A 23,861-nucleotide genomic window follows, 5' to 3' on the forward strand; every position below is an offset into this window, starting at 1 on the left:
ACGCTTCCAAATCTCCAGCCGAGCAAATAAAACAATGAAGTATGTTAACTGGGCTTGAAGGGAGATGTTAAAAATCTAACACAACAGAGCTAACGCTGATCTGACCTGACATCTTTATTACGTCCACAAAATACAAATGCGATGTCACCCCAGAAAAGAGGGCTCGTGTGTTTGGACAAACATATCAGCACCGCTGAGTTCCTCAATGGTTAAATGACTCGAACAGGATCTTGTTTTGATAAATGATTTTAACCTTGTAAAATCGTAGCAGATTAAAATAAATATGCAAATTAAATTACGTTATTAAAAGATAATCAGCGCGCTCTTCAGGTACATGCTATTAGACCTAAGAGCTTTCTTTTAAGGCTACTCATGATTCATTAATAATGGTCTACTCAACTGTATATTCAGCACATAGTAATGGCCCAAAACATTTTTCCCTGTTTCAGTTTTTATTTATTGTTCAACATCTTTGACAACACTTCACAGTAATATTTACCTGGATATTGTGTAATTTTCCATAACAGTATTTTGTATGTACAAATTTAACAGACAACACAATTGCACCACATATAACACACAGTATATGTAGGTTTCTTGTTTATTTATCTTATCTTTGTACATTTTGTGTTTTTTCTTTTTTCATTTTTTTATATTTCTTAAAATATTTCATACTTATTCACTGACTACCATTGAAAACACGATAAAATAACTATTTAAGCCTTTGGTCACTTCATTTGTGTAATCGTCATTTGCAGGTTGAATTAATTCACCCTGACACTCATAATGATAATAGCAATAGCACAGCAGTGCTTCCAGCAGCCGGGACTGGGTGTGCAGGAGAGGAGGAGGCATTCATTTTGTTGTCGGCGTTAACTCTGCCGCTGCTCATTGGCCCTGCCGTGCTCAGGCCTCTCTCCTTGCGGTTGAATCTTCCCCGCTTATTTGTATGCGGTGCAATTTTCAGTGCCGACTCCCCAGCCTGTGCCTGAGTGAAAAATGGGCCACATTTTCCTGATAGTCCGTGTGGATGTGGAGTATAAATGGCTAATGAATTACAGATGAACATTGACGCAAATTAATCTTCCTGATGTCCCTAGGTTATATGGCAACCATTTAAAAGTTTAATCAATACACTAAAGTTGAAAACATGCAGGCGCTGCAGTTGTTTGCCCGCAATAAACATCAGTGGGGAATGGGAAGGCGCACACCCAGTGCATGCATCATAATGACAGGAATTTATGTTTAATGGACTAAATATTTTTTATTGGAGGAGAACAAATGTCAGCTTAACTCCATAAGTTATGCATTGGTCTTCCCATCTGAGGCCCTCTGAGGGATGGCTGACATCTTCTCCCAGCTTTCATACATAAAAAGAATGAGACTAGACAGCTCTATTCCTTTTTTCACCCTCTCTGTACTTGATTCCCTCGCTTTTACACACACACACACACACACACACACACACACACACATTCTTACACACCCTGTGAGATGCCGTTTGGGTTGCAGACAAAAATCTTTTTGTGGATAATTTTTCAGGTTTTCGATCACAACACCTACTGACCCACTCAAAGCCAAATCCCTAAACAGGATTCCCATGGCATCTCTGTACAAAATCCCCCCTTCCCCATCAACACCCACAAAGCCTGGGAAAGGAAAACAAGAAGTATGTAAAAAAGATGGGAAGGAATAGTGTTATCTTCTCCAGCACATGCCTGAGATTCTGTGTGTGTGTGTGTGTGTGTGTGTGTGTGTGTCAGGGCTTCTCAGCACTGGCAGCCCTTGCTCTTGGCCAAGAACCTGCTTCATTCAAGAACACATGGGTCCATTTGAGCCCCAGCCCAAGCATCAGTCTCAGGCACTTCCCTCTGGTGATTTACTGGGTGACACTAGCCAGGCTCCTGATCTCAAATGCTCCCCATTTTCTCAGAGGAAATAAGGAGGAGAATGAAAGGGGATCTGACATTGACGTGAATATGAATTCCCCCTGGTGGGTGATATCCATTGGCTTTGTGTTTGACTGCTGTTCCTTACTCTGATGTTTGTTGTGTTATGTAGAGGGTCATCTTCAGGATAAAACATGCCCATGTGCCTCTGTAAGGGCTTTTACAGGAGAGAGCCGCCCCTTAGTTTACACATTCATTCACTTAGAATCCATGTTGTTATACTACACTTTGTTAGAACTACATACTGTATAACACCATACTGAGCAATTTCAGATGTAAAATGCATTTATTGTGTGTGTGTGTGTGTGTGTGTGTATGTGTGTGTGTGTGTGTGTGTGTGTGTGTGTGTGTGTGTGTATGGTGTGTGTGTGTGTGTGTGTGTGTGTGTTCTGTAAGGAATATGATTTCTAAATAGGTGTAGTGTGCTTCCTCTATCCACATATCTGCTTTGCATTCAGAGGGCTCTTCTCCTTGTATACGGAGGGGGCCCCAGGGCCATCATACCCCCCCACCCCACTCCACCCCCACCCCCACCCCCCGCATGCTGGATGGATGGAGCAGCTGTCTGGCCAGGCCATTGTGTGGAGATGAGACACACAGGGCTATCCTAAATCTGCATAGTGAGGGAGGTTGCCACCACCGCCACCGCCACCATGGCCATGATGTTGCGGTGGTCTGATAAAAGGGGTGCGGAGGAGATCTACGATGTCTGGGAATAATAGCATGGGCTCCTGGCTGCCTCTGTCCACGCTCATAACTCACTCTCACGCCGGACGCTGGATGCCTGCACACACAAACCTGGCGCTAGCTTCGCCCGTTAGGTATTATCCCGGCCCTTTGAGATAATAAGGAAAGTTTAATTGCGTTGTTAATTGATTTTTTTCCCCCACATTATTACCTTGATTGATTGCGGCGGCTGACGGAGACGCGGGGGGTGTGGGCGGAGCAGAATAGCGGGCGGCGCTGAGAAGCCGAGCCTTGCAGAGAATAGATAACCTTGGTGTTAAGAGCTACATCCTTTGGATATGTCTTTCCTTGACATATTGATGGCCCTTGAAAAGAGGGGAGCTGATTGTATGCAGAAAGCAATCATTAAACCCACTTCAGGCGCCTGTTGATGAATTTGTTTTCTCCCTCAGCCCCTCGTTAAACAGAAGGCCTCACTAGCCATGGCAGAGGCCATTTTTCAATCCCTTAACTGAGTCTTCTGCTTGTCCTTCTCAGCTCTTAATAAAATATGGTACATGTTTTTGATAACAAGATTCCAGGCAAGTCAAACAACGATCCAGAGATTTAAGGGCCCTCAGAGTCTGGAATGCTGAGTTTAATGTGGAGTATATATTTTAAACGTTTAGGAATGCGATCATCATCTGCTTTTAAAGCATTGGACCAGAGGAGAAATAATTCAATTATTCCATCTGGTGCAGATATTGTGCCTAATCCACAGAAATAAAGGTGACTGATGGCTCATCTCATCTCTTGTAAGCTGACCATGGGAAGCCCTTGGAGGACACTTGTACTTGTGCAGCTGGCTCTGTGAAAAGCCTGCGCTGGCCGGTGGAGGACGTGCAGGTCCGCTGCCACTGAAGAGAGCGCTTCCACTCCCTGCCTTTTAAAACAACAAGCTATGACATGCGAGGAACAAAAGCACAAACTGTTCCCTTGCCAAAGTGCGCATGATGGAAACATTAGCTGCCAGATAGCTGCGAGCCTGTCACTGTAATGGCTGCTGGATGGCGGAGGGCCTGGGAGCGGCGCGGAGCGGTGTGGTGCGGCTCTGACTGCTCTCTGGTGGGGAGGAGAGGAGAGGAGCGGAGAGGAGAGGGGCCGGAGGTGGCGCCAGCTCTCTGACACAGTGAGGTCTGTTTGGAGCTATCAGCTCATCAGGCACACACACACACACACACACACACACACACACACACACACTATCAGCTCATCAGGCCCCGCTGCTCTCCCACGGGCCTCCCCTGCCTGCACTCTCCGCCTGCAACGGATTATGTAAGAAAATCAGATGCTGCCCATGCAGCTCCTCTACCTTAGCTCACTTTCCTCCCACCTCCCTAACCCCCCCACCCCCTAACCCCCCACCCCCTAACACACACTAGCAGCAGCACCTTTTCTCTCACTTTCTTTTTCTTTGGGCTCGTTTTCTTTGTTGCGCGTAATAACTTTGGTGTCCAGCTGTGGCGGCAGGCCGCGGGAGAGCAGTTAGGGGCGGGAGCTGCGCTGGATCACACTTCACTCCGGCTGCCAGTTTACACTGAGCATGCCTCCCCTGCCTCCCCTAACTCACCCCTGCCTCCCCTGCCCCCCCTGCCTCCCCTGCCTCCCCTGCCCCCCCTGCCTCCCCCTGCCTCTGGCCCGCGTCGCCGTTTCCCCATCACTCGGCCCGCAGTTAGTCCAGGGCGCCGTCCCAGATGGCCGCGCTGAAAGTGCAGGCAGAGCAAAAAGAGAGAGAGAGAGAGAGAGAGAGAGAGAGAGAGAAGGAGAGAGAAGGAGAGAGAGAGAGAGAGAGAGCGAGAAGGAGAGAGTGAAGGAGAGTGAAGGAGAGAGAGGAGAGAGAGTAAGTGAGTGAGTGAGTGAGTGTGTGAGAGAGAGCAGACAACTCAGTGAGTGAGTGAGCTGGGCCGCCTTACCCCCGTGGCGGCTAAGAAAAGCCTGAGCATGCGAGCCTCCAGCCGGCCTGGATCTGTCTGTCTGCTCAGCCTCAGGCTCCAGGCCACAGCTCCACACAATATAATCATCACCCAGCACCTTATTCATCACACACACTAGCAGCTTTTACTTATTACTGTGTTTAAGCCGCAAAAAAAAGCCTCTCCGCTTGGCGCCATGCGTCCTGGATGTGGTAATGTGTCCTCCAGCAAGCAGCAGGCAGATGGCTGGATTTGGCTGCCTTGGACAGACGTGCGTGGGGAGAGGTGGATCTGTCCGTGGCGGCTGGTTACTTGTTTGGTGGTGGCGGTGATGGGATTCAGACGTGGTGAGCGGGATGGAGATGTTTTCGGTAAGGGTGTGGGATTTTGTGACCCGGTGTAGCTGCTGTGACTGAGCACTCACACTCGGCGACAGCGGTGGGTGTCGGGAGATCTCAAGACGAGCCGTCTCAAGCTTCAGGCTCCCGCAAAGCCCTTTTGGCGAAAGGCAGCAGCTGGATTTCATTCATCGCTCCTTTCTCTCTCTCTCTCTCTCTCTCTCTCTCTCTCTTTTTCTCTCTGTCTTTCTCTCTACCTCTCTCTCTCCTGACTTCCCCAGCTTTGCCAGGGCATTCTAGAGTCTATGCCTGCTTGGCACAGCCTGGTGGTGGGGTGTGTGGGGTGTGGGGGGGGGGGCGGGCGACAGTGGTGCTCGTGCGCGTGCCCACCCACGGCTGGGAGCAGACGTGATGCAAGGTGACAGCTCCTCACACTTCAGCGTTTGGATCACCTCAAGTATCGGGGAGATCAGGGAGCATGAGCGTCGCTCTGCCACTGAAGTCCAAATTTAGATTGACTGGGGCCGTCCCCGGGCTCGCCGGCCGCGCTGACAGAACAGGCCCACCAGGAGGACACCGCGCAGGGGAGGAGTGCAGCGGGGAATGACATGTCGTTTGGGGGACAGAAAGAGAGAGGGATGGGGCGGGGGGGGGGGAGCTAGAGATTTGCCTGACTGGATTACAGCAAGGGTAGGCTAACTTTGAACTGATAGGAGAGAGAGAGAGAGAGAGAGAGATGGAGAGAGAGAGAGAGAGAGAGGGAGATGGAGAGAGACACAGAGAGAGAGTGTCAGGTTTGGTTAGAAGAGGCGGGCTGGTGTTGGAATATGCGTGGCACTAATATGGCACCAGTATCTGTGTCCTCATCTCTGCTTGCTGTCAGCGCGTGCGACGGCCGGGCCCTTCTCTGCGGCCCTGACGGTGTCACCTCAGATTAGGCTGAGCTGAGCGCCCGCTCCCTCACTCACTCGGCCTGCTCGCTCGCTCGCTCGCAGCGCCGCACCACACCGCGCCACACCGCGCCACTCTGCCCGCCCGCCTCACCCGCCCGCCCTCCCGCCCGCCGCATCACTCAGCAGCGCGGGCGCTTTGTTTCCTGATGCCTGCCCTTTTTTGTCATTAATGCACTTGATGTCTGTTTAAAGGAAGGCGAGGGGAGCCGGATCTGTTGTGCTGTCAGGGGGATCATTGACAGCATTAATGCCACTTGTCCTTGCCTCATTGACTAAGCGCTGACACCTAGCCGCGCACCACGCCGCGCGAGCGAGCGCGCTGGCATCCATCAAGCGGCGCACTCTGTCTGTCTGCCTTTCACGCATTCAATCTCTTTCTTTTCCTCTCCCCGACACAGAGACACAGAGACTCTTCTCTCTCTCCATCACTGGCTTTCTCTGTCTCTCTCTCTCTCTTTCTTTCTCTCTCTCTCTTTCTTTCTCTCTCTCTCTCTCTGATGCACATATCAGTCAAAGGATCTTGCCGCCTCAGTTGGAGTCTTGACTCTCTGAGAGTTGAAATGTCTCCACACAGAACTCTCATTCTCCACAGGCGCTCAGGTGGTCCGGGCGTGTTTGCTTTTCGCTCGGCCGTATTTTCTCTGCATCGCCCCTTCCGCTCCATTCCATCAAGCGCCCGTATGATTAGAAAGCTTGAGGCGACCCCGCAGCCGAGAGGCTGCTTTGGAATGGATTAGAGTCATTTAAGACGGAGAAATTGATTGCGTCTTAATGAATCTCACAGGTCACGTCGTCTATAAGTCGCTCCAGGCCAGGCAGGCGCCTCCTCCACAGCTGAATAGATTTCCCTTCAGCAGGCTGCGGGGGGGTGGTGGGGTGGGGGTCAGGGCTCTGCGCTGGGTTGTGGAGGTCGAGGAGGTCTGCGTGTTCAGAAGACCTGCGTCAGGTGTTGGGAGATACAGTATGTATGCTTTTCAGGAGATGGAAGGGATGAATTGATGCCATGTTGAGGATTATCGATCCTCCTCCATATGCTATAATCCAGATTCAAACAGCTGAAGGGATTTGTTTGAATTTAATAACGCTGTCCATTTTTATGCTGTCTACTCTTTGTGTGATTATTTGTTGTCTACTGTTCCAGTAACTGCTCATACAACATCTGCATATCTTCCCAGACGATATCCACACATTATCTACCTCTGATTGTCTGTGTGTGTGTGTCTGCTGTTATCAGACACAAGTTAACACAGTGGAATGCCCCTTTAATGATAATGGGATCTGAGTCATTAGGGAGGAAAAAACATAATTAAACCCAACAAGTATAATTGGCCCCCGTGTCTCCCTGACACACACACACACAAACACACACACACACAGGCGCAAGCGCACACACCCACCTCAGACATTCCTCCCATTATAAATAGCAGGCTGTGAGCGGTGTGTCGTGAGCTCATCAGTCTCTGCCCTGTGGGAGGGCGCTGCACTGTGAACAGTCCTCCTCTCTGCCCTTCCAGAGCCTGTCACAACATCAACAACCACAAATCCGTCCAGCCCCCATCAACCCCAGCCCACCGCAACCCAGCACACCCCACCCCAACCCAGCACACCCCAACCCAGCACACCCCAACCCAGCACACCCCACCCAACCCAGCACACCCCACCCCAACCCACCCCACCCAACCCAGCACACCCCAACCCACCCCACCCCACCCAACCCAGCACACCCCAACCCAGCACACCCCACCCAACCCAGCACACCCCAACCCACCCCACCCCACCCCACCCAACCCAGCACACCCCACCCCACCCAACCCAGCCCCCCGCAACCCAGCACACCCCACCCCACCCAACCCAGCACACCCCACCCCAACCCACCCCACCCAACCCAGCACACCCCAACCCACCCCACCCCACCCAACCCAGCACACCCCAACCCAGCACACCCCAACCCACCCCACCCCACCCAACCCAGCACACCCCACCCCACCCAACCCAGCCCAGCCCCCCGTAACCCACCCCACCCCACCCAAGCTAGCCCACCCCACCCCACCCAAGCTAGCCCACCACACCACACCGCATCCTGGCCAGCCCCTTCCCTTGTAGGATGGGTGACACAGGATGGTGCTGATGGTGTAGGATGGGTGACACAGGATGGTGCTGATGGTGTAGGATGGGTGACACAGGATGGTGCTGATGGTTATCTCATCAAATGCAGCAGGCCACTCAACAGCTCCTGTCAACCACACTACACCAAACCACACAACTCTCTCTTTCTCTTTATATGTATGTGTGTCTTTGTGTGTGTGTGTGTGTGTGTGTGTGTGTGTGTGTGTGTGAGTGTGTGAGTGTGTGAGTGTGTGTGTGTGTGTGTGTGTGTGTGTGTGTGTGTGTGTGTGTGTGTGTGTGTGTGTGTGTGTGTGTGTGTGTGTGTGTACTGACCACAGTGATCCCCTCTGTCCCTCTGACCATTGATCGCTGTAATAATTGCCTCCTCGTGGATCAGGCTGGTGTGTTTTTTTTTTTTGTTTCTCTCTTTCTCTCTCTCTCTCTCTCTCTCTCTCACTCTCTTTTTGTCTCTGTGGAAGGCAGGCTCTCTGCTTGTTACTGTCTAGACATTGCCCTCAGGCCAAATGTTGTCTCTGTGGTGTTCTTCAACTTGAGAAGGATGCTCTGTCTCCTCTGACGTACCTTTTATGCCACATTTGAATGATGGGCTGACATTTGGGAGTCTGCGTTTTGTTTCTTGGAAAAATATTTATATAAATATTCACAATGGGGAGCTGCATCTGTGTTAAACAAGGCAAACTGAAAGATTGTGCCCATCTCTATTTTGAGTACTGTCATCTCCTGCGCTGTGTCTCCATGCTAAGTTTAAGTACAAATAATGTGCACATTATTGTCTGCACAATGCACATTAGTAGCAACACTGTGTGTCTTATTTGTTGTATTTTATACAAACATTATCTTGATATTGGTTTATGGGGAAATATTGAACCCCATATTTTGTGTGGCAAACAACCTAATGTCAACATATAGTGGTATAATAATTAATTAATAAAAGCAGATAGTAATAAATATCTGCTTTATTTAAGTGCCTAAACAATGCATGTATTTTACAGGTTTGTTGTCATAAATGAAGTTCAGAATCAGGCATCTTTTTTGTTCTGGGTTTTAGTATTCATATAATTCTTCTTTGTTTGTTTGCAGGAGTGTTTGCCAAGTGCCGTTATGTCTACTACGGGAAGCACTCAGAAGGCAATCGATTCATCCGCAATGACCAGCTCTGACGGCGAGGCCAGCTCCGACACCTTGTTTTAAATAGCCATACATACATTCCCACAACTCTCCTTCTAAATACCCAGATTGCCAGTCGCAGTGGAGCACGCCAGCAGCCCCACACCACGCAGTCCTCCAGTGCTTTCTGCTGACCGCACCGGCCCTGTCAGCTCCGCTGCCACGTCTTCGTCTGAGCAGTCCCCGCCAGATTGACATGATTGCCTTTAAGCAGAGTCCCCAGCACCACTACTGCCCCCCTAACCCCCCCCCCCCCCCCGTCCCCCCCTCCACTGGCCAGACTGACAGACAGCTCCGGCCAAGTGCCTGCGCTGACAGGATGAGCGCCATGATGGATTGCCTGACCCAACCGCTGCTCGCCGTGGGTCAGAGGTCACACCTGAGGCTTCATTGGGCATGCGCCAGACAGGCAGCGCCACAGAGAGAGGCCACTGTCAAAGTCAAAGCTAAAGTTAAACCACTCCACACCGTACACACACACACACACACACACACACACACACACACACACACACACACACACACACACACACACAGGCAGCAGTGGTGGTGGTGGGGAGTGCCTCTGCTTCACACATTCCAGTTCCTGTATGCATAATCAATCTGGGCTTCTGATGCCAGTGTGCTGGATTTTGCCAAGTTTCTGTTTTCTGTTTTTGTAAAATGTTTATGGTTTCCTTACTGTTTGCTTACATCTGTAACTGCTGTATGCAATCTATGCACTTTCACAATGAAAGATATTGAAGCAGGTTATGCAGGCACTAGTTCTAGGCTTTTGATGGATTGTGTGGCATATGTTTTGAAAAGACATTTGTAAATATATGGATCAGGTTTCAACTTTTGATTGAGCTCTAATTGTTACTATTGTGAGATGGGGATATATGATTTCTACATTGCTATTGAATATCTATAATGAATTGAAACCATGAGCAAACCAAGATGTTACTGATAATGATTATTGTTAGGACATATGTAAAAAATATTATCTTAAGTAATCTTATCTTTCTTTTTCATAATTGTAGTAACCATTCCGGTTCTTTTGTAAACAGCAGCATTGATGTGTGTGTGAGTGTGTGTGTGTGTGTGTGTGTGTGAGTGTGAGTGTGAGTGTGAGTGTGAGTGTGAGTGTGAGTGTGAGTGTGAGTGTGAGTGTGAGTGTGAGTGTGAGCGTGTGTGTGTGTTGTATGTGTGAGGGTAAACACTGCTCGACATGAGAGGCAGCTTGTGGAGGATCTGGGCTGTGTGGCTGGGTGCTGGTGGCCAGGCTGCTGGGAAGTGGTTGTGGAGGTGAGAGGCTGCTGGGAAGTGGTTGTGGAGGTGAGAGGCCGCAGCCTGGCAGGGCGGCCCGATCCACAGAGCTGGTGCGGGGGAAGAGCCGTCCTCCACAGAGCCTGGAGGAAAGACTTAATGAGGAGGACTTCCACAGCACGGAGCAGGAAGGTGAGGCAGAGCAGCCACATCAGCCGCTTTCAATGGAGGTGGAGGAAGAGGAGGAGGAGGAAGAGTAGCATGGGGGAGGACTGAGAGGACCAGGGATGTGGATGACTTTTAACATTTCTCTTCTTTTCTGTTTTTTTTTAATGCATCATTCCATAACTTCAGCCAATTTACTTTTCCATAAACTTCCCATCGAAATGTGTTCCTTGGCTTTGGCTAAATCGATTCCTAAAATATGTGTTTCTTTACATACCAGTTAGAAGAATCTTCTGTGCTGTTGATTGCTGAAATAAACCTGGATTATAAACCAAAGAACAATAGCCTATAAATTGCTCCGTTTAATAATTTATCATGATGTCTGTCTACCTCTGCGCTTACAATGTAAATAGAGTAACATTTTAATATGCACATTTTACACATTCAGTCCAGTAATGGGGCAAGCCACTGTTGACTTTTCTTATGCATTAACTATGACACATTTGAACATTTAGTTTGTCATTGTATGCACTCACTCCCATTCCTGGTGTCATACATGTTTGTGTCATTGTCGAAATTATGTGGATTTTTTGTATCTGTGCTGTGAAGTGACAAAAATAAATTTGATGTCAATTTCTGTCAATTTATTCAGTCATTTAAAAATCCTCGGAATTTATGGTGTCTTTTCTCAGTTATTGAAACATTCAGTTGTTTATATGGTGCACATCTACCTTCATAAAACAAACAAATAAATAAAATAAAACAAATGAATAAAAAGAAGCAAGAACATCTCTGGTCTGTTAACTAAACTTTGGAAACTAGAGGGTTTTTTTTCCCCAATGAATCAGGTTTGCGCTAACTCAGGCAGCAGGATGCTCTCAGAGCCCCCATCAGTGAGTTGTAGAGGCGCTCAATACTCCTCTCCTCTTTTCTCCTCTTCACTCCACTTTTCTCCTCTTCTCTCCTCCTCACTTCTCTCCTCTTTTCTCCTCCTCACTTCTCTCCTCTTTTCTCCTCCTCACTCCTCTTCTCTTTTCTCCTCTTCACTCCTCCTCACTCCTCTTTTCTCCTCCTCACTTCTCCCTTCCTCACTCCTATCCTCTTTTCTCTTCACTCCTCCTCTTTTCTCCTCCTCACTCCTCTCTTCACTCCTCTCCTCATTTCTACTCTTCTCTCCTCTTTTTTCCTCCTCTCTTTTCTCCTTCTCACTCCTCTCCTCTCGTCTATACTCTCTGTGCATGTGGTCTGTCAGAGTGACACTTTCTCGGCTGCGTCCCATCTTGCTTAATTACTGGGTGTAATTAAGTGCACTCCTCTCCTCTTGCCCGTTTGTGTGTGTGTGTGTATGTGTGTGTGTATGCCAGCCAAGAGAGCCCAAACACATTTTATAGATGCCACTGGACTTGAAGGAAACCATGTGTGTGTGAAGCTTTGCTCATCAATCTTTCAGGGCTGGGAGGATAGAACGGTCAGGGATAGCCTGGCAAAATATTTGAGCATATGTATGTGTATGTGTGTGTGTGTGTGTCTGTGTGTGGGTGCTTTACATTGTGGATTTATCTGATGTTTGTGTGTGTGTATATGTGTGTGTACACGGTACACCAGTGTGGGTGACATTGTGTGTGGGTCTATCTGTTGGGACCCATGTTTTTCTGTATGTGTGTGTCTGTGTGTGCGTGGGTGTGCATGAATGCATATACATCTATGTCTTTCTCCCTCTAACTGTCCCTCCCATTATGGGGATGTCTGTCCTTTCCTCCTATGAGACTATGTGCCCAGAATTCCTACTGGCACACTGTTCCTTAGCGTGGTCACTAGTGCCAGCGTTTCAAAATGACAAGGTTTGTTTGTGCGTGTTGTGATATGCTCAGAGGAAACGCAGACTGACAGCTGGAGGAGGCAGGAGGAGGAAGCCACAACAAGTCTCCCCTCTGCAGCCCTCCTCAACCCACCTCCCTAGCACACACACACACACACGCACACACACACACACACACACACACAAAATGTCATCTCTCCCCTGGCTGCCTTCGCCACAGCCATTCTGATGAAAAGAACAGACATTTAAAACTTTGTGACATGTGTCACAGACGCTGCCATTGAGCCAGTGCTGCTGATGTAGCCTGAATTGACAGCACCCGAGCTGGCGTCGCTGGCTAGGGGACATACCGAGTTTGGTGTGTGTCACTTCCCATCCTCGTCACGGCCTCCACTGCTCTCCTCTCCTCTGCTCTCGCGCGGGCTTTTCACAAATATAAACAGCATTAGGGGAAGGAGGAAGTGCAAGCTGGGGAGACATATGCTGACATACGCCCGCGTGAGGCGGAGGAGGAGGAGGGATGGAGGGAGAGAGAGAGAGAGAGAAGGAGAGAGAGATTGTGGATGTAGTCTAATTAAAGGATGAGCTACTGAGCAAGCGGTGGGCACTGACCTGTGTGACTGGTGAGGCACGGTGGTGCCTGGGACGGCTCCTGTTTGGCCAGACGTGGCGCGGCACCTCATCAGGATGGATCAGTGGCATGCTGCCAGCCCCCAGGCCAGCTGCGCAGGTCACACACACTCACACACACACACACACACACTCACACACACACACACACTCACACTCACACACACACACACACACTCACACACACACACACACACACACTCACACACACATACACACACACACCATTCTCTCTCTCTCTCACAAACACACTCACACACACACACACACACACACACTCACACACTCACACACACACACACACACACACACACACACACACAGACTGGAGAGGAGCTACAGTGGCTGGCACTGAAGGCTTGGCAAGCGTAATAGAAAGCAATTAGATTTTTATTAGAGTTTTCCACTGTGGCCATTACCCTGTGGTATGGATGACATTTCTGTACTTCAAATGAGTGTACTGTACGTTTACATGGCATCATGATCAGCCTCTGCAAATGTATGCTGTACCGCTTTTGCTTATGCTTTAAGAAGCCCACACTGGTCTTAGTGGAATGAAGAGTTTTGGAGTTAAAGGAATTTTAACACTTATATTTTTCCTGAAGATTAATGCATATAAAGAAAAATAATCAAATGCAGACAAAATGTATGATGAAAAGTGTAATGAAAAAGCATAATCCTTGTGGCAATGCTTGGACACGTTTTTGTATGTTTTAGAATCATTGCAGATGTAAAACCAGTTCTGTCTTCCATCAGTAAAAGGTGCATATTGATGTCCAGGTAGCCTACTATCCCCCACTGAGAGAATGAGAAATGACCACTGGGATCCAAAGGGCAAGAACAGGGGCACCTCATGTGTGATCTTTGATCTGTGCGGCTCTATGGTGAGAGTGGACTGTGTGTGGTCAGTCCCTCGACCCCCCCACTGGACAGGGGCACGGCACCAAGCGGAGGCGAGGCAGCCGTGTGGTTGTGTGTGTCCCTGGGGATCTGGCTCTCAGTCATCGCATGTCCTCACCCATCAGCCCTCACCCACAAGATGAGTGACAACCGTCAGCATGAATCAGTGATTGACAGCAGCAAGCTGATTGGCCTGGGCAGGGGAGGAGGAGGGCAGAGTCCGAAGCTGAGTGCCGCCCTAGGTTAGCACCTAAGGACATTGCCTCAGTCTGTCCAGTGTGTATGTGAATGTGGTAGTGTGTGTGTATGTGTGTGTGTGTGGTGTGTGTGTGTGTGTGTAGTGTGGCGGTCTTATTTCCGCCACGGTTTCAGATGAGTAACATTTGTCACCAAAGGGGAAGATGTTGTAATTAGCTTGTCAGTCTGCTTTAGGCTGAGCTAGCTTTCTCGCCTAAGAAAGATGGACAGACTGCCATCGCACTTGACAGGCAGTCGATAATGTGGCAATTAATGTCATAAATAATTCCACTACCAATTATATCAGAATGGACTCTGGGCCTTAAAAAAAGAATAGTGCTCCCTGATCATTTCCTTGAACAGCAGGTACAACCATCATTTCTCCCTGTAATTATGTCCCTCTTTATATTGTGACACAAAAGGGCCCTTTTCAGCCCACATATATTTTTCAGGCCATGGTAGCGGGAGAAAAAAATCTATGGTAATTTATGCTGATAGCTTTAGCTCTCAACCCTATGCACTTCTGATTAGTTTCAATGTATCTTCAAATGTCATGGTCAACTTAGAGCGAAGACCATGAAACTGTGTCATTTGGAAATATAGACATGATTAGGTTAATCAATTAGGGTTGAATCTTAAAGGTTGCCAAAGCTCCACTAACACTGAAACTATTGATTTCTCCATCCCCATTCTCCAGTGTGGGAAAATAGTGTTTCTCATGCATTCCTGTGGCTCAAGCCAGGCTTAGCATGCACACAGCCCGTGCTGTAAATATAACACGATGATTACCGCAGTCACGCAGACAACGCAGCAGAGCCTTTGGCCTGCACACAGGGCGCGTGCGTAGACTTTCACAATATCAGCCATTTATACTTATACCATTTTAACTATTTATGGTCATGCTTTAATGCTTGCTGCATTGAAATGCATTTACTTCAACAATATTCTCTGTATGTGTTCAAAGTTCAAACGACTTATTTGTAACACATAGTTTTTCACTTAAATTGAAATACTTGTGTAGTTGTAATCATAGTATCTCTAACAGCTAAATGATCATCTGGCTGAAATAGAGCTCCTCTACGGCCCATGCTCTGGTACCTCTCACCCCGGTAGTAACGGCAGCTTATTTTCCCGCTGTTAGTTTATGATTATTAATAGCGTGTGCCAGAGCAATCTGATGGGACTCTGGGTGTCATAAATGGTCCTACTTCCAATGTCATTACAGTGTCTCGGAAATGGACGACCAGATAAAAGCAGCTCATCCAATGCAAAGCATCAGTAATGTTGTGTAAAACACTGTTAAACACGTCATATGTATCTGCTGCGGCCGAGGCCTCCGTGGCAGCTGTAATATAGCGTGGAGGTGAAGGCCCTGACGGCTCAAGGTCATGTCAGTTTCTGCTACATAATGCATGAATTCCTCTTGCTCTTCCCAGCTCCAATCATGTGCTGGCCAACCTTGGGATGAACATTTTACTAAGTAAATCAGCGAGCTTGCTGGCATTTCTATTAAGCTCCAATGTGCCACTGACAGACCAAATGAATAATGCTAAATTATGGCACGCGGCCGTAAATCAGAGTTTACGACTGGAGGTGAGGAGCGACTCATCTGGGCCTAGCAGTCAGCCGGTCAGCGCTTATTTGTCTCCTTACTGTATAAAACAGAATATTTGGAAAGTGTTATTATGGCCATAAAGCATTGGATGTTATTCCCATTGGGCTCCTACAGCACTGCTCAAGTCATTCTGATGCTGCTTATGGCCTCCACATGGGCTTCATTTGGAATGAGCATCTACACTGGACTAGCTTGGTACATGTTTGACTTTACCAGGTCCCTAAATCAGCTCACTGCATCTGATGTCTGTTTACAGGGATGTAAAGCATGTGCATCTGGCCCTGAATAGTTGTAGCGACTGATCCAGAAACACAGACATGCTTTGTCTGATTCATCTGATGACGTGAAGGTGACGGATAATTGTGATCTTTTGCCTTTGTCTCTTCTTTTCTGTGACATGGTGTGCTTGCAGCTCATGCTCATGTGGCTGAATGTGCATGTGCACTCACCCGATGTCCTCCCACAGATCTTGGCGCTGCATGGACTGGGCCTAAAGCCTTCATCTGCCACGCTTGACTTCACAACAGGAAGACACTGGACCAGAAGACAATGGTGGAAAGATTGGCATTTACTCACATTTGCGAAGTGACTTTGGCATAGCCACTAAACATCACAAATGTGCCCTATGGAGGTGTAATCTACCAAACGCTGCACTCTCCATCACACATGGCCTGGCCTTTCTGGCGTCTGCAGCATGCAACTTGGAAACGGGTCGGTTTTTCTACCATAAAGCTCCCAGATCCCTTTATTTCTATATGGTCGCTGTATTGAGGTTAAGAGTTTCTCACATAGATATCTGTAGTCTTTAACTAAGATGTTCCACATGTTGTGGGGAGTGTCTGCTAACGGTGACCCTGATTGGAGGGTGAGATGGGTTGTCATGTGGCTTCATCTCGGGGCTGTGGTATTTACCATGACCCTGTGTGGTCGGATCTGCCGGATTTGCTTAGGGCAGCGCTCCAAATGGGGAGGGCCTGGCCTTGCCTTATGACACTGACATATCTCCAAGCATCTCCAAGCTGACACACAGCAGAAGCTAATGGCGTAGAAAAGGTGTGTGTGTCTGTGTCTGTCTGTGTGTGTGTGTGTGTGTATGTGTGTGTGTGTGTGTGTGTGTCTGTGTCTGTCTGTGTGTGTGTGTATGTGTGTGTGTGTGTGTGTGTGTGTGTGTGTGTGTGTGTGTGTGTGTGTGTGTCTGTGTGTGCGTGCGTGCGTGCGTGCGTGCATGTGTGTGTGTGTCGGTGTGTGTGTGTCTGTGTGCGTCCGTGCGTGCATGTCTGCCTGTGTCTGTGTGTGTGTGTGTGTGTTTGTGTGTGTGTGTGTGGGGGGGGGGGGGTTCTTTCGCACTGCCACCTTTAAGGATGCACAGATCGTTGAGACTGTCCCGAATGATCCCCAAGAGAAGATGCTTTACCCCAGAAATGAAGTCCTTGAATCACAAACGCGGTGAAAATGAATAGCTTTCTACAGCTTTCTCTGCCCATGCATTCATAGCTATAATTCTGATGGTCATGATAGACCTTCTTAATCTCTCTCTCTCTCTCTCTCTCTCTCTCTCTCTCTCTCTGTTATTTTCTTTCTTCCTGTCTCTACTTGACAACACTGTCTGATACCGTGTTAACTTTTCATCTCTCCTTCCTTAATGTCTGCAATGACAATTTGGGTGTTTGTAAGTGTGTGAAATGCAAGGGGATGGTGTAGTGTGAGGGAGATATTAGGGATCCCCTCTATGTCACATTAGTGCTGAAAATTGTGTTTTGTCAGCATGGTTATTATTAATGAGGAAGAACAGCACATCAAGAGAACACACACGTCTCACACTGCTCCCCTACAAATTGCCTTTTCTGTTTCAATAAAGCACGCTCTGAGACAAAATTATATTATGCCCAGGAGAATTTCTGTTTTTTGCCTTGAATGAGGACAGCGAAGCTCCTACGTGTGGTGTGGTGATTGACCACTGACAACAAAAGGTTTTCTCTGAGGACAGGCAATTTTCTGTGCCTTTAAATTAGTCATGATTTTGCTAGAGGAAGCACAGCAAGGGCATTTTCATTGTCACTCACAGTATAAATGTTTGTGTATATAAAAGGTAAAGTACAATGGAAATATATGAAATGCATGTATTCTTTCTCATTTTAACAGACTAGTTTTAACTGGATTGTTATATGGCTGCGTTATAATTTGATAACTTGAGCAGAAGCTGGTGTTTGCTGTTAAGCTTGACACAGACAGAAGCTGTCGATATACTGCTCGCAGCAGAATCTCTTCTCACCATCTCCTGTTGTCTCGGAGTTTGGAGTGGATAAACTTTCACCATGAACTGTAACATTTGGGTATTACTGGTTCTGTGGGCTGATAATCCTAACAAAACCATGTTCAAAACATATTGATTGGAGGAGTGAGAATAGAAAATCCCTACAGCTAAAAGTGCGGGAGAGGTGATTGCAGCTCAGTAAAGACAGATGCCTCTCTCTCTTCTTCCCCTGAGCACATTCTTATGAAAGACTGTACAATCATCCACAGATAATGAGGACACAACACTATTATATATATATAGCTATAATACATATAACTATTTTTACATTGAACAGGCCTACTATTTATAAGCACAGGCAAAATGTATGTTATTGTTTTTTACTAAACAAAACTTAAGCAGATGCAAGAGTAAAAAATCCTGTTTCACACAAAAGGAAAGACATTTCTGTGTTGTGCATTCTTTGTTCTCAAACACTATGATCAGTTTCCTCTATTTTCTCCCCTCGTTAGAAGAGCAGAATCTCCACTGGCGAATTTATAAGTGGTCTGTTAATGCTCCTCAATTAAGAGGCTTCCCAGTGGAAGAGCCCGACGCTGGGCTGTTGTAGCCCTTTGATAACATAGATTTTGTCTCCATTACATGGACCACCAGCAGGGCTCTCTGGCTTAACATTGCAGCTGGCAGCTGAGCATGGAGGGAAGAGCTCCCTCTGACAGAATGGATCAGTCAGTCAGCTGGAGGCCACTTACCCAGAGCTCCTCCACCAGGCACCAGGCAGCGCTCGATTGTGTTGTGCTACAACAGAGGATTAATTGTTTATCTCACTACCGTTTGCATGGGTGGGTCTGGGATGGAAGCTATTCTCTGAACTCCTGATACACTTTATAATATATCATTGTATTATTTGAAGAGTATACACAGACAACCATATATATATATATATATATATATATATATATATATATATATATATATATATATATATATATATATATATATATATATATATATATATATATATATATATATAGGGGACAACACATTGCACAGGATGCCAGGGGCAAAGAGAAACAATAGCACCTAGAACCCTTCTGCTGATCAATGTCTATTCTGTTAATCACCTCATGTGAAGATCACCTGCTCACTCCAATTCAATTCAGCCTCAGATGATGCTACAAGGTCACGGTTTCTACCTTTCTCACTCGCTCTGTCTCTCTCTCTCCCCAAGCCCCCCCCCCGTCCCTGTCTCTGTCTGTCTGTGAGAGTGCGATTGAGTTGTCATGTACTTCTAATAGGCAGCACAGAGAATCATTAGGCCCCCTCAGCTCCCCTGACTGATGGGCATTTCACTCCAATCATGGGAGCGCTGCCTCCGCTGCCGCCCTGGCACTATTGACATGGTGTCAGTGCTGAGAGGAGATGGCTTAATCAGGCGGGACACTCTGACCATTGATTTGACAAGAGGCCGTAATGACCTTCTTGTTTTCGTAAAGGATCTCTGTTTATTCGCAGCACCCAGCATGCCGCATCGTCATGGTAACTATTATCATGCCTGAGGGGCTGGGTGAGGACCCCGTCATAGGGGGGTAGGGGACTGTCTCTGTGTGTGTGTGTGTGTGTGTGTGTGTGTGTGTGAAGTGAGGTCAACACAAGTATACATGATGTCTGTGTCCTTGTTGTCTTGTCATCATGAGCAGACGAGCTTGCAAGTCCAAAATAAATTACCTTGAAAAAAGACTCATCTTTTAGGATTTCTTTTTTTCTTGGTATGTGAGAGGAGAGGGAATCAGTTTTCCTTGCTGTCAGAATAAGCATGTTTACACCCCTGCTATTTAATCTGGGTCAGACAAACTTGCTGAAATTAATTTGAGCTCATGTCAAATTGATAACAGATCCTTGCTTGTAATTGCCATTCATTGATCGCATGGGGTTCAATAGTTGAAAGTTCTCTGTTTCATTTACCTTGCTGACAATCCACACGGAAAATTGTTTTTGATTTGTGCAACCTATTGATGTGGCAAATGGTGCATAACGACTACACAAATAAGCTTTTCTTTAGTCACACATGACAGGACTCTCAGCACCTTTCTAAAAGCAGCGTTGCCAATAGTGTCATGCCAAGCCCTTTCTTATGCAGTTCTTCAGATTTTCCTCAGGTAAAGTATTAGCATGCAAGTAAATTTCCCAGGTGTGTTTAAACATGAGTACCTGCTCCATGTTGTTCAGAGAGTGGGTCTGGCTGGTTACTGCATGGCGTCTCTCCCGCAGGCTTTGGCGGGGGTTTATTTGTGGAGCGGGCGGTTGGGCTGGGGAGCTGTGAGGCGCGGCGGTGTAATCAGCCCAGCCTCTGGCCTCCCACCGCCCCGCCCAGCCCCACACGCCGCCTGTCACCCAGTAAATATTATTGGCATCCTGACAGTCTGCAGCCATGAGTGGCTGTGTAAAATCATTAATAAGCCGCATGATGGGGCCACGGCGGCCCAAGGTGAGAGTGTGCAGTGCTGGTTTCATCTACAATTATCCAAAGGACAGACTCGAGGGTCCATTGTGAGATGATTTGCAGGGCTGAGGGCTGAAGGGCCGGCTTTGTTGAGGCGATGGCAGGAAAAGCTCCACTGCACCACACCTCACAGAAGATGTCACCACATGGACACAGATAATGGCTTTCCATTGTCATTTGGAAGGTTAGCGAGCCTAGTGTACCATCATGTTTTAGAATTACTGTGCTGTCTCTGATAAGATGACTCCAATATGACCTATGGTGGCGATATTATTGTATTTTATCAGTTGATGAATAAATGTGTAAATGATCAAATCCACCATCCACCTACATTTAATAGTGGTGGGAGGCTGGATTTTACTGGATACACACTAAAACACTGGTGGTACTGACTGGGAATACCATTGAGTCAAAGTTTAACCCCTGAATGTAAAATTAAAACTGTTGTGATAATCTGTCTTCATCAACTATAAAACAGCAGACACAAAAGGCATCTTATTTTTTTCTTAAATTGGGAACATATTTCAAGTCTATATTTTAAGAAATGACAGAGCATGCAATTCACAAACTTGGCCAAAACCAGATTCTTACAGTGTGTTTGAGAAAATCTGTATGTTTTGATCTCACTGAAAGAATGGGTCTTGCATCGTTTCTTTTGGTAAACATGCTGCCAAGTTAAATGGCTGATCAATCAATTTCAGCAGGATCGATCTGAGAGCGTTCTGCCTGCATGCGCACACCAGAAGCCACTTTATTGTAAATCAATCATTTTGAAAACATCTCACAAAGGGGCCAGGCCCTACTAACAAGCCATCAATTTCAGCTGCCCCATGTGCCACCATTACCAGGCCCCCAATCAGCACAGCAGCCAACATCTGCTCCATTTCCACGCCTGGCTTGTGCCTCACTGGCTGCTATGCGCACAGGCCTCCAGCACTCTCCATTCAGAGCAAGTGTAACATTACAGACAGCAATCCTCACATTTCACAGCACGGGTATGTTTACTTTGCATACTTCAAAAAGATGGGATCGGTTTTGTAAGAACATTAGAATGTAATTTACCATCCAATTATGAAAAGCTTTTAAAGGCACCCTTAACAGTTTTTTGACCTTAAAGGTACACTAGGTTCGGGTATTTCTGGCAACTGTAGAGCTCCCTCTAGAGATGCAATATATATATATTTTACTCTGCCGTTGTATATAGCAAACTTTATTGTTGTTGCATATTGTTGTTTATTGCTGTGCTTCTCAACCCCGAGAGCATCTTGTTAAGTGTGCTTTTAATAGTAATCTGATCACATGAAAATACTCCAAGGACACAAACTAATATAGCGATGTTTATACCTTTCAAAGGTTTAATGAAATCTATTTAAAACAAGAGTGCTTAAGAGTGCTTTCACTTTGAGTCTTACTTATGGTCCAAATGTGTGGTTTACATCATTTTTACATCATTTCATTATTATTACTGGCAGACCATTTCCATTCATGGAATAATTCTGACTATCTGGTGTCTTACTGTAGTATGTTATAAAGATATTGATATAAATAAACTGTTTCATTGAGAACATTCTAAATAGCAGACAGACAGCTGACTAGCCTTAGCCTTTGACTTCATCTAACACTGAAAATAGCAAAGAAGAGAACAGTGGCACAGACGTTAGAACACAAATACATCCATTTTAATCTGAGAAAATACAAAAAGAAACCATGTACAATTTATGTACAACTTTTTGTACAAGACAGTATATTTATCAGCAGGTTATTTTTTTTGACAGAGTCAGGTAGATCAACTCAGCACCATCATGTTCTCCATTTTCCCGTTAGCTCAAAACTCAAACCCATCCCTTCCCTGCCACTGCCACCGCCACTCTGTGATGAGGATGTGCCAGAGGTTTGGAACTGCTCAGAGAATGAATGTCCTGAATTTACTTGTAACAGAAAAAAGAAGTTACTTTTACTCAACATGTAATAGCCAGATGCAAATTTACCTTAAGACTTAAAACCCCCCAACATTATATTATTTTTTTTATTATTATTTATATTACAATTTCCACCAAGTTAGTGTGTTCATCTTTTACAGCAGAGGAAGTGACAGATATGCAACATGACAAAAATATGAAATATATTCCTCTTCACTCTGGATATGCCTTGTTGGAGAGTAGATGCAATCGTTAAGCAAATGGACGGGCGAATATACTGTACAAAAAAAAAAAAAGCTCAGTTCAGTGTTCAGTGCTCAGCCTGCATGATCCAGCCATTTTGCAAGAAATTACCTACATTTGTGTGGGAGTGAAAGTTGAAATGCAGTAATCCTCCTGCATTTTTAAATCTAGAGTGTGAATGCCACTTTTCGCGTCTGTGGGTCTGGTGGACTCCTCCTTTGGCCTAACTGCACTGCCTGGCTCTCCACTGGCACAGAGGCACTGAGGGCTTGGATGTTCTCTGTGCCAGTTCTGCACGCTCACACGCCACTACTGCACTTCAGCTGCAAACGGCTGGACCATGCTGACCTCTGAGCACTTCCCATGGCACTTCAGACATCGGATGGTTTTGTGAAAATACAAATTCGTGTCATGTCACCTCCATTTTGAAAAGCCATTAGGGAAAAAGGGGGTCTGGGTTTATGGTTTCCCTAACACAATCTGGGAGCTGGGGGAGGGGGGGCGGGGAAAAAATCATTTCAAAGATGTGTCACCAAAAGTATTTGCCTGCTTTGCATTCAACATAAACGTATTGTTTTAAATTTGAGGATCTTATTTTTTTTTTATCTGTAAACAAATTATAAGCTTGTGTAACAGTGACAAACAAACAATGAACATTGTGATGGTAACAAAGTGACAAAATGGAATGTAAACCCAGATATAAAAGTTCACAAGAACATTAAAATTAAGAATGTTCTCCCAGATATGCTGAAACTGGTGCTACCCTATTTATTTATTTATTTAATCACCACTGATTCTGATCATACATCTGAAGACAGTATGCCAGCCTGGTTCATATCTCTCTCACTTTATCCTAATGAAGCATGTTGGGTGTTTACAGTGAAAGGATGCTCCATAAGAAATGATAATATGATAAGATAAATTTGTTTTGCTCCAATGTATAATGAATATGTCAATTTGTATAATGTCTTAATTCTTAATGTTTTTTTTTGCCTAGCAAGTATGTCATCGACAAATCCAATTATACTCACATTACTCACATTATTCGTTAAAGAAATCTACTTGCTACAAAGTGTAACACCAATGTAATCACAATTCAAATATTCACTTCAGGACAAAGTCTGGTAAGCACCAGCAGTGACATGCTGTACCACA

General features: G+C 46.4%; 1 protein-coding gene across 1 annotated transcript in view; it reads left to right on the top strand.

The window, feature by feature from the left end:
* The window catches only part of lrmda (leucine rich melanocyte differentiation associated), a 194,058-nt gene extending 184,631 nt beyond the window's left edge, over window positions 1-9,427 (top strand). The window contains exon 7 of the mRNA XM_076285126.1: window positions 9,087-9,427. Coding sequence (XP_076141241.1) covers window positions 9,087-9,166 — 80 coding nt within the window. The 3' untranslated portion in view covers window positions 9,167-9,427. The remainder of the gene's footprint in view (window positions 1-9,086) is intronic.
* The last annotated feature ends 14,434 nt before the right edge of the window (window positions 9,428-23,861 follow it).

This window comes from Alosa pseudoharengus, unplaced genomic scaffold (assembly GCF_046254945.1).
Source record: "Alosa pseudoharengus isolate Yale_2024_CS ecotype anadromous, Long Island Sound unplaced genomic scaffold, YU_APseudo_1.1 YU_APseudo_1.1_scf_15, whole genome shotgun sequence".
Taxonomy (NCBI): Eukaryota; Metazoa; Chordata; class Actinopteri; order Clupeiformes; family Clupeidae; genus Alosa; species Alosa pseudoharengus.